The 12,125-nt window shown below is 36.1% G+C and overlaps 1 protein-coding gene across 1 annotated transcript; it reads right to left on the bottom strand.

Moving 5' to 3' along the window:
* Window positions 1-721: 721 nt before the first annotated feature.
* LOC135773492 (C3a anaphylatoxin chemotactic receptor-like) lies at window positions 722-3,278 on the bottom strand. Its single transcript, XM_065283105.1, has 2 exons — window positions 2,757-3,278; window positions 722-2,036 (listed from the first exon to the last, which is right to left on the bottom strand). Exons 1-2 carry the CDS (start codon window positions 3,276-3,278, stop codon window positions 1,566-1,568), a joined length of 993 nt encoding a protein of 330 aa, XP_065139177.1. The 3' UTR covers window positions 722-1,565.
* Between the last annotated feature and the right edge of the window lie 8,847 nt (window positions 3,279-12,125).

The raw sequence follows: 12,125 nt of genomic DNA, 5'->3' as shown, positions 1-12,125 counted from the left end.
TGTGTGTCTCCAAACTGTTTTTTGACGCCAAACTTACTTACCAACCCCTGCCATACTAACTTTATAGCTGGGTTGTTTTAATTCATCAGCTTAGCAAGACCTAGGATGTGATAAAGTGCCCAGCATAAAAAAGGCAAAAACCAATAAAGCAAAATCCGAAGCGGTGTTGATTTGCTGGAGAGTCTTGTGTAGCAGATAAAGATCAACAGGAAAGGTTTTTAAAGCGCAATGTGTAACTTTTACTGCTAGAGGTCGCCCTATAAAAACAAAGGTGTAGCTTGATGATGATAAATGAATGAAGCTGTAGTTTTTAAATCCACTGCCAATTGGAAATGAGTCAGATGGGAAAGCATGCATGTCCATGGATAATGTAAGAAAATAAAGTTTTATAACCATTATGTTATAACATAAGCCAACAGAGTGGCTTGATGGACAAACAATAGGGTGGCGTGCTAGATGGTACAATACTACTTCTGTATCCGGTGCTGTGCACAACAATTGGCGTATGACATCATGAGAGCTATTTGATAGTACAGCTTTGTAACGCTATGATGTCACACGCAGATTGGTCTGTGCAACACCACAAGTAAGGAAAGCATTAAAAAATACAAAAACTACCAGCACGTTATACATTCTGTTCACTTACTTACATTATCCCTGAGCACTTAATAATATTTAAAAAAGTGACTAATTTAAAAGCTCAGCCTTGCCATTAGGAGATCATTTTTATTTTACCATTTTAAATAGGTCATTTATTTTATAAACCATTAATTTAAATGGAAAAAAATGTTTGGGATGACCAAAGGAACTATGCAACACATTTTAACATAGCATAAGTAGTTAAAGAATTTTGTTTCTCTTTATATATGTAATTATGAGATTTAAATATTTTGTTGAAATCTGGAAACAATAACTGTTATTTATCTACCAAACTAACACAAAGGTGACAAATAATAAACAGATTTCAGATAAGAAAAATGTTAGACTTTTCAAGGCTTTTAAAGACTAAACAAAAAATAAAAATAAGCTTGTTTGCAGTTAAAATAGTTTACAACACATTCAATAATTAACCAGCTGGTGTATAAAACTGAAAATACTAAACAACAATACAACCAAATTAACATCACTTATGATTCACCACTGTTCATAATCACTTCTTTCAGTTTTGATGTTAAACCACACATTGATCAAATGTAACCCTGCCTATGAAAACCCATCTAAGGTCATTTGTGATTTACTGTTACCGTAAAATCATCCTGCATAATGTCAAGAACATTTTGTGAAAATATAACCTTGATATCTTTAATATTAACTGAAAAAGGTTACGTCAAATATTAAAATCAATGTGAAATCATTGAGTGAAGCCAAGTTTTAAGTGTTTTTAGAGAGATGCTGTAGAAGGCTATTCCAAAATTAACATTAGTAATCATACTTATTAATACTTTAAGTTACTTCACGTCTGCCTCAGCGTACCTCATATCTCATTGAAAAAAATTTGAAGCTGGCTAAACATTGATCCTGATAGGTATTTTAGCTGATGAAAATGTGATGCACTTAATCTACAGTCATTCAGGTGTTGTACCAGCAGCCAATGAAACACTGTTAGATTGTTCCTCAATAGTGCCATCCTGTGTAGGAGTTTGGTCTTCTTCAGCAAGAGCTCGGTGAAAAATCCCTAAGAGGCTTTGATTGCAGCGCTGCTTAAGATTCAGTCCTATGCAGAAGTATAATATTGGGTTCACACAGCTGTTAAAATACGCTAGATTTGAAGATGTACGGAATCCTAATTTTACAGCAGGGTGTTTTCTATTTATCATCTTAAGAAGACCTAGGATGTGATAAGGTGCCCAGCATAAGAAAAAGGCTAAAACCAATAAAGCAAGAATCCGGAGAGGTCTTGATTTGCCGGAGAATCTCGTTCTTCGAATCCCAACAGCAGCCAGTGTGTAGCAGATAAAGATCACCAGGAAAGGAAACAAAAATCCACAAAAGAAGCGAATGTAGTAGAAAGCATACTTTACTGAATTTCCTTCTTTCTGCAAATTTAAGATTGAAATTAGAATGATTAGGTTTGTCAATAATTACAAAAACATATTCAACAAACAGAGAAATGTGAGCATGTGTAAACAGTATGTTTTCAATTTCATTGTCTGCTTAGAATGCAGGCTAAATTATTTATTAAGTAAGGTATATAACCTAGCTCTTAAGACCTGGTGTGTCCACATACGTGGACATCACATTTTTTGTTGTTTACACCATAATCCTGTATAACTGAAAGGAGCTTATTGCTATCAGGGGAAACCTCTTGTTTGTTTTGGTTATTATATTTATTGGTTCTTCCTAACCCCAAATAGCTGGAAAAAATCTAAAATCCAAGCCAAACTGAAGCTCAAGACTTAGGTTGAAAATTTGTGAATCCCTTTTGTGCATGAGCAGAGTTTGTGCCTGGGGTGACACTTATCGGCAAACAAGGGTACTGCAATACCCTTAGATTATCGAAAGAGTACAGCTCATGCTTTTTAAAGGAGCTGTATGTAGGTTTTTGATTGTACTAAATAAAAAATACTGTAGTATATTCATAGATATTTATGAAACATAAAAATCAATACTTTAGCCGGTTATTCTCTTTTTAAAAAAGTGCCTTCCGGTTCAGAATTTCTGTTTTTTGTTTTGGTCTGGACATAATATTATAAACATATAATATTCAAGGTGGCAAAGATGTGAGAAGATATTCAGTTTTGTAAAGCTTTTCTAACCTTGTCATAGCAGTGGCTCAAGTTGTTGTGATCAGTATGGATCTTCCGGAACACTAAGTTTGGTAAACTGAATATCAACGCCACAATCCAAACCCCCAAACTGACCACACGAGCAGCATATAACGTCCGTTTCCTCCTGGTGATCACTGGGCACCGCACGCAGATCACTCGGTCAACACTGATGACAGCCAGAAGAAAAACACTGCAGAACATGTTGGCGTACTTGATAAAGCTCATAAACTTACAGACAAAGTCCCCAAATGGCCAGTGGCCAATGAAATTTGTGACAAGTGAGGTCACTCGTGACACGCAGAAGATCAGGTCAGCCACGGCGAGGTTGACCAACCACACATTGTTGACATTGGGTTTCATACGGACACCGGACACCCAGATGACCAAAGAGTTTCCAGTGGTGCCTAAGAGAATAATGATGATGTAGAAGACAATGTCCGGTGTAGATTTCTTTGAGTGGGAATGGGATAAGACATTGGAGTCATGCAGAACTGTTGTATTGAAGTTCATTCTGAAAACAAGACAGATACATTTGATTAATTAAAAAGAAAGCACATTTTTTTCTGTTAAAAAGATCTGCAGCTATTCATTAAATAACATCTCCTAATAAACAGAAATAAAAAAAGAATGTAGATACACATCTGATTATAATTACAGGGAATTGAAGTTTATGTATGTCTGACACAGGGGCAGTTCTAGACCCTTTTAAAATTATTAATATTTCTACCAAACTATCAAATATATTTTTCTGAAGTTTTATTTATTTGTAAAAACTATTTATTCGAAGGTAATAATTAAAATAACGCAAAATGCAAGACATTTAGATTAAAAAATTACGAGTTTATGAGGCATTTGATTACCTATGCTGTTATGCGCATGCGTCGTAACCGCCAGTGGAGTAAAGTCAGAGGAGGAGAGCGCGAGTGCCTGTGGTAAAAGTCACACGTGAGGCAGCTGCAAACTTAAAATCATTGTTTCATAAAATGTCCAGCGTGGAAGCTCAGAAGGTATTTCGCTAATGTTTTAATTTGTTTGCTAGCCTGTATGAGTGCAGTCATGTCTGCAAAATATATACGAATATTTGCCGTCTTAAATGAGCTATTAGTTATCCCCATTCATAATTCAAAATTGCTTTCCAAAATGAAAGCGTTGTATTTTTAGTTTACCGTCATGACACTTTTCAATATATATTTGCCTTTTCTAGTTAACAATACTAGCTGTAAATAAGATGATGCTAAGTTAAGAAATTTGTCATTTTGAGTTTAACCCACGAAATTTTTGTAAACATCGCCATCACACGGACACACCTGGCATGTGTAACAAACCTAGTGCACTCACAATTTTTGTATAAGAAACACACAAATAAGAGAGACTATAAACAACATTCAATGACTTGTTACCTTTTATAGATGGATAAAGCGTTTTTTAAAATGCTGGAAAGGAGAGCAAACAGGTGGAGAGTGAAGAGTTAGAGAGACTGAAGGGGTCAGAGACAGGTAAGAGATGATTAAGTGATTTTACCAGTTTCATACTGTAGTCATGATAAAGCTTATTAGCCCCTAAAATAAACATCATTCCATTATTTACTCATCCTTATGTTGTTTTAAAACATAACATCTTTTAATTTTCCGATCAGGAACTAAAGGGGTCATGACATGTATGATTTATTAGAGTCATATTTAGAATCAGTGCAGGTTGTTGTTAGTAAGTTTACGAAGCTACAAGCATGCATGATACATCTGAAAAGTAAAGTCTGACTCGTATAAATATAAATTCTCATATAAATTGTTAGTATTCAGTAAACTTTGAATATACATATGGGTGATTCTCACGAAAACTTGGTTGTAAAAATGTCAAGCATGAAAATGTAAAAATTGCTTAAATTTACTTTTTTTCCACCAGACATTAGAAACAAAGTCTGAAGTATATGGGAACATTAATTTAAAAACTTTTACTTATCATTTAACACTTTTTGTAACATAATTTCAAAAATAAGTCCTAAAAAATCTCATTACCGCAACAGTCAGAAAACATCAACACTGTTAGAAAAGCTAATATATTTTCACATTTTAAAAAATTGATTATTAATAGTCATGCACAGTAAATTGAAATTCTGAAATAATATTTATTTTAAATTTAACGTTTTTTTTATTTTGTTTTATTTAGCTCATATACCGCAACACCTTCCACAATTTACAACTATTTTTTTTTTATATTTCGAAGAAACCTGACACATTTTCAAAATGACATGACAAACCTGAAAGAACATAATTTAGAGATTCTGCACATGCATTTAAAATCAAAGTATTATGCTTCTATTAATAAAATTAACATTTAATAAGCATCTGTTGCGGTAATGATACATAGGTTTCGGAAATGAGGTTAATTATTTCGGTAATGAGAATACGTATACTAGCCTGAGATTTTGTTAAAAACAAATTGTAAAGTAGAAAGTCTGATAATATTTACAGCATCATGCGTTCAAGTTCAAAACTGTTTTATTATGTAGTCTTTGAAAAAAATATTAAAGAAAAAACATTAGAACAGGAAGGCTTATATTAATATTCCTTTATGTCATATTTAAGTCCCCATTTATGCATTTAACATACTGAAATAAGATGGTCTTGATGACATATGCTGCCTACAAATGCGAGCTCTGAAGGCTGCAGCCATCGGATTGAGAAATGGCCAGCTAATGTCAGCTGGATATCACAAAACATTTGTGTAAATTAGATGAAAAATATTTCCTTGCTGGATATGATGACCTTTTACCATTCTGTATCTGTTTCGATTAGAGAGAGAGAGAGAGAGAGAGAGAGAGAGAGAGAGAGAGAGAGAGAGAGAGAGAGAGAGAGAGAGAGAGAGAGAGAGAGAGAGAGGCTGTATCCGAAACTTTAGACAGCTGACTTGTTCCCTAGCTGCCTTATGAGACAATGACTTTGGCTGCATAATGGCAGCTCCGAGAAATGCTTTAGGACAGACTTCATAGGCAGCAAAATTGAATTCAGGTTGAAATGTAAGCAGCCCTCTCTGTGTTCCGGGATGTCGCAAATCTGCTTGTGGTGCGGAGGTCTGATCGACCCACCCAATTCACACGAGCTCTGCCGGCAAAGAGCCGCTGGTGGTCGTCCTCCCCTCGCTCAACCGGTTCAGTTTGTCGCCGAGAGCCTGTGTTCTGAACCAGGAGCCGCCAGGTCTGTTTCCTTTGGGTTTCCGGCGGAGGAAGATGAGATGTCTCTGACAGCGTTGGATGGAGACTGGGACCAGGCTCCACATGGTGCATCAGACACACAGCCATCCTTCTACAAGGAACTGGTGGGCATTCTCTTCAAAGCCGTGCAGGACTTGGAGATTGAGTGGAGCACCCCACAAGAACCCCAGAGAAGCAAGGTTGACTTTTGTTTTCTTCACTCAGGCCGCCCCGCTGATGCTTGGAGGAAAGTCACCAAAGCGTGGGCTACCCCTCCCCCCATTTTTTTTCTTAGGTAGGCTACCTGTGTATTCCCCCCATCAAGGACACTGTGGCTGCTCACCTCTGCCTCTTGTCCACTTCCTTGGATGGTGTGGCACAGCTTTGAGGGTAGTGAAGCCTCATGACAGCACACCAGTCCGAAAAAGCATACCCGCGCCGAGAGAGGCTCTGTCTGCATTGCACACTATGGCGGTCCTACAGATCTTTTAGGCGCAGGTGCTTAAGGCTCTAGATGAGGGCAGCACGGATCTAAATACCTTCAGGGATCTGAGAATGGCTACGGATTTCACGCTAAGGGCCAAGAAGACCACTCATGGTGGTCATGCACAGTCACGCCTGTTTCTCCATCCGGCCTGTTTGGTGACACGGTGGGCACAATCACGAAGCATTTCTCGGAAGCGGTGAAGAGCTCTAAGGCTATGAACCACTTCCTACCTCACCACCCTGTGTCTCATGGACCAGAACCGGTGGTGCATCACAAGAGTCCATGGCACAAATCCTCCAGTATATGATGCAAGAAACTGGGTCCTGGGGGACTGCCGTCCGGAACGAAGCCGCTCAAAAACAGAGCATTTTTCTCCTCAGTTGGTTTTGTGTTGCTCGCCCCAGGGCCCGTCCTCACATAAGCGTCTACAACACGCCCCGCCACTCTCGAACACGACCCACATGCTGCGAAGACAGCAGAGGCGGAAAGGGTTAACGCACAGTCCTAATGAATTGCGCAGCAACCCGCTTTCTGTCACAGCGCCGGGCGCTTTTAGGCCATCCTCTCTGGTGTCTGTGACTCAAGCACTGCGCAGAAAGGAGGTGCCGCCTTTAGTCTCCCTTTGTCCCTCGCCCCCAGGCAGCAACCTGACGCTGCAGACAGCGCGCATTGTACGGTCGCAGGTAGCTGAGATGCTGGCACGCATGGGATCCAACTTTGTGGATCTTGTGATCCAACTGATGTTGCAGCGCCTAGATGCGTGGCGTGCCATCGCTAGGTTGTTTTTGATACCTGAAAGTGGAAAGAAAGCATAACATTAAATTAGCATGTCTCACAACATGGGAGAAAAAAATTACACATCAGATGTACACATCATCATATAGTATAGTCTTGTTGCGTTGTGTGTGTGTCATGTACATTTCCTAACACTGTAGTGTGTTTTTTGCTAAATACACCTGCTAGTAACATCTCCAAACCTAACCTCTCTCTCTCCTTCCTTCTGTGCTCCTCGAGCCATTCTGGGTTGCTGTTAAGTTTCTCCCTGAACTTTGTCAACCTGGCCTTTGCTAAAGCTTTTTTCTCACTTGCTGACTGTCTACAATGAAGCATCATAAAGCAAAATATCAACAGTTAATACATTTTAAATTTATATTAAATTCATTAGAGATATTTAAATGTAATAAACAATATGCTTAAATTCTCATTTCCGAAACAGAAGTTATCTTTACCGCAACTGCTATTAAATGGTTGCGGTATATGAGAATGGTGTTGCGGAGGATGAGGTACCCCAGTATGTTTTGCTAAAAATAGAGAAGCCACATAGGCTTTGCTCATTTTTTATTCAGTGCATATAATTAGACTTTAATAAAGAACATTTTCATGAAAAATTGTAAATCAAACAATTTTCGAAATGTAGAAAACTACCTGTTTCGGTAATGATAATCAAAATGTCGTGTAAGCATTCTGACCAGAGAATATTTCAAATTTAACTGGAAAGATATAAAGAGATGATCTTACCTGGTAGCCATCTTGAAGTAACTGGTCCATGTGCTTGGTCACTCAAAATCAAACTTTATTAAAATTCTGTATGTGTGCTTAAACTGTTCTCAAAAAGTGTTGCGGAGGATGAGAACATCAGGCATGGACACATCAATTTCCTAATTTTTCTTCATTATTATTATACATGAATATTCAGTAAATTATTTTTCTGTCATCTAAAGTAGTCTAGCAAAACATACATTTATTTTTTTTCTAAATATTTTTGTTTTAATATGTTTAAATTACAGCATGACGCATGTTCAAACACAGCCGGACGCATTGCGGTAATGAGAATTTCAGCAGAAAATGAGATAAAATTGACAAATTATAAATTCTTATGTTGAAATCACACATTGTGCAAGGTAGAACACAGTATTGTGTTAATTCTGAGGCTTTTTAATATTACTATATTACACATTTTATATCTAAAATCATTAGTGCCGTGGTGTTTCAATGGTTTCGTGAGAATCACCCATATAGTATACTAAACTTTAATTTAAGATACAAAATAATAAATAATAATAATAAATAACTTTTTTACCTTTATATCTGTTCAATAGTTTGTTTTTATTAGGTTAAATCAACAATCATAAGGGCTTGAAAAGAACCGCCCCTGTCTGGCACAATATATCTTAAAAAAAAAGATTTTCAGGAAATTGTTGCTTTATAATAATTGTATTATGTGTTTATAAGCATTTAAAAGCAGACTAATAAAAACAATACTAATTAGCTAAAGCAACCTTAAAGTTACAGAAAATATTTTGTATTAATTTAACTGGATTACAAAATGTATTTTAAAACGCGTTTGTGCAAAAGAAGAATACAATAATAAACTGGTGTGTGCTGTGATGTCTTACCTGTACACAATATCTGATCAATAAGTGTTTGTCTCTAATCAGCCAATATTAACCAATCCTCTGAATGTGTCTGTGTAGCAGAAACTGTGTATGTTTATTAAGAGGTCATTGTTTTACAGCGGCAGTATAGCAACAATTAGCTACTAATAAACTCCTTATTTTTATATCTCTGTTGCGTCATTCAGAGGTCTTACCCGACGGGTAGAGGAAGGGGATGTTGCACAAGCACCAAACTCACAAAATGCATGTGTACATTTTAACAAAATTGTATTGTATTTACAATTTGTATTTACTTGGCTGTACTAAGGATGAAATTTAAACATAAAAAGTTATAATTATGAGATAAAAAATTGAAATGATGATATTAAAAGGTCAAAGGTACATCAATTATCATTGTTGACATAGTCTGTTCATACAATCAGCAATCTTCTGTTTCTCGATCTTGCTTCACGGTGCTGCGATATTCAGATTGGAAATTGGGAAGGTTTTGAAAAGTTTTGAAATGTATATAAATAGAATGGTTATCTTGTCTGAAGTTACAGATAAGCTGTTCCTGAAAATTTGGTGGTGACAATAAAAAGATCCACACAGGAGCTAAAGTTGCAATATTCTTGCCTTGTCCGGCACTGACCTGTTGCTCTTGTGATTTGATATTATGATCCGTTTTTATTATCTAATGATAAAAAAGATGTTTCTGAACCGAATGATACAAGAATCTTCATTTTTGTCTGTGCCTAAAGTGAACACAGAGACAATCAAAATCGATGTAAAATAATAAAATACGCCAAATAATAAACATAGTCAATAAAATCATTAATTTCAGTATTTTACTTTATAAATAAAAGTTTGAGTATTGTATCTTAAAGGGATTAGTTTAAATTTACAACAATGAATACAAAAAATTAATTGACATTATGGTTACGACTACTTTGATAGTGGACTTGAACAGTAAGATGGAGCCGTAAAACTGAAGACACTTCAGTGTTGCTGGTCTCTATTAACAATTGAGACTGGTATTGTGGGTTTAGTAATCATTATAGTGAATATGAAAATTCTAGGAAAGCTAAAGGAAAACTATTTAAACATAAAAAATCCCTGATGTTTGTACAGCATCTTCTTCTAATTATAAAGCTTCTTTTTTTCTAAACATACTTAGGCAATTTACTGTGGAAACTTTTGTAATAGAAATTACAAAAGGCCCTTACAAATCTTAACTCAGTAACATATAAACAAGAATTTGTTATGTGTACTTCCTTTATAAAAAGTATACTTCCAGTACACACTTACAAATAAGTTGGATAGATTAAAGGCGTTCTAAGCGAATCTGCGAGACGTTAGTTTTTGTTGACGTTTGAATTGTTTTCAAACAGACGGAGCGTAGCTAACTCCTCCCCCTCCCTTCCGTGCTTTCATGAACGCGCCCAACCCCCACCCCCAAATCCTTCTTGTCGTTTATTGGCTGGAACACTTTGTTATGGTTTCTGTTTGTAGGTTTGGCCACTGTGTTGTTATTGCCGTTTGTGAAGCCTGGGCTGTCTACAGAGATTGCGTTTTTTTACAGTTTGATCAGCGGACAGGCAGCAAGCAGATAGTGAGGAGATGTTTGCTGTATGTAACAAAAAATGTTTTATGGTCTAAAACGCGTCAATTCGCTTAGAGATCCTTTAAATTAGTAAACGTATTTGATGTGCTGTCCGGGGAGAGGGCTCTGAGCTCGGAAATGGGCCCGAATGCAGAGTATCCCCCGGTTTAGGAAATAACCTGGTGAGTGAGAGGAGATGGGGTGGTGGAGGGATTCTGGAGACTGCAGAGGATCTTTGGAGAGTTAAACTGTGACTTATATATGGCTTGCCTTTGTGCTTATTGTGTAGCTATGATGATTACTGATTGCAGACAGCTGGTGGTACTAGAGTATTTGTTGATTACTGATTATAGACAGCTAGAAGTACTAAAGTGGTTTATTTGACTGCTCCTCCCGAACTATGCTAATAAAACATCATTTATTCACACAGTATCATTGTACTAGTAGTATACTTATAAGTGCACTACTTTAATACTGATTTAATTGGCCAACTAGTTAGGTTATATAATAATAACTTTAAGTGTACTTTAAGTGTAACATTAGTTAGTAAACTAAGAGTGAACTTACAGATATACATTTAAGTTCAATAGTTGTAATACATTTTGTAGTTTATGCACGTACACTTTAAAGTATACTCTCAGTAAACTAGTAGTTTTTATAGTATACCTGTAAGGTATACTTTAAGTGCAAAACTCTGAGTACAAAAATTTTACCCAACTACGAGTTATGTATACTGGTTACTAGTTTAATACTTATAGCACTTTATAATAAACTACTAGTTTAGTTTACATATACTGCAAGTAGCATATAGGGATGAGCGGGAACAAACTAACACGGTTAACTTTAACATGGCTACCTGTACTTTACACATTTCTACAGGGCCAAGCAGTCTGTGCTTTTGGTCTTTTTCTCTTCTTACTGTCAGAAGATGATCTCATGTGAATTTGTGAAACGTTTGGTTAAGAAATTATCATTATAAGCTAATTAAAATTATCCTAATTTTTTTATTTTTTATTTCTGAGTTCCAAGTTACCATGTTATTTGAATCACTATCTTGTTACCTAAAACATAACACCATTTTAAAACATGTCAGCAACTCCTAGTAACTGGTAGCTGGGATTAAAAAAGTAATCCACTGTGAGGCAAGCATTTTAGAACCCAAGTGCAGTTTATTCAACATAAAACATAACCAAAAACTAAACTTGACATGAAAAATAAAATGTAATAATCTTCGTTTCTGACTCAAACTGTTCCTGCTCAGGTGCACAGCGTGCGTAATTCTACGTTAATATGTTGTTCAGTACATTATTTTATTTTTAAATTGAATTAATTAAACTGAAAAGTAACTCGCATTACTTTTTTTTAAAAGTAACTCAAGCGTTACTTTACTCGTTACTTCAGAAAAGTATTATTATTACGTAATGCGTGTTACTTGTAATGCCTTAACCCTAACTGACTAACTGACAAATTAATAATATAATGCATGATTAGATGTATAAAGTTTTATACATTACCATTCCAGGAGAGATTTCGTATTAAATGCATTTAATGCATTCCAATTACTTGAATTACAACAAACAAACAGTCCATGTGGAGGCTTGAAATTTAAGTGCTTCTGGTGTAGTTTTCACGTTTTATGAGGTAATGCTTTAGTAGACTTTCTGGCGAATGTCACGTGAACAAACCAAAAAAACTGGTCTCA

The sequence above is a fragment of the Paramisgurnus dabryanus genome, chromosome 19 (genome assembly GCF_030506205.2).
Source record: "Paramisgurnus dabryanus chromosome 19, PD_genome_1.1, whole genome shotgun sequence".
In the NCBI taxonomy this organism is placed as follows: domain Eukaryota; kingdom Metazoa; phylum Chordata; class Actinopteri; order Cypriniformes; family Cobitidae; genus Paramisgurnus; species Paramisgurnus dabryanus.
The sequence above is the reverse complement of the archived record's forward strand: the minus strand, read 5'-3'. Positions and strand labels throughout refer to the sequence as shown.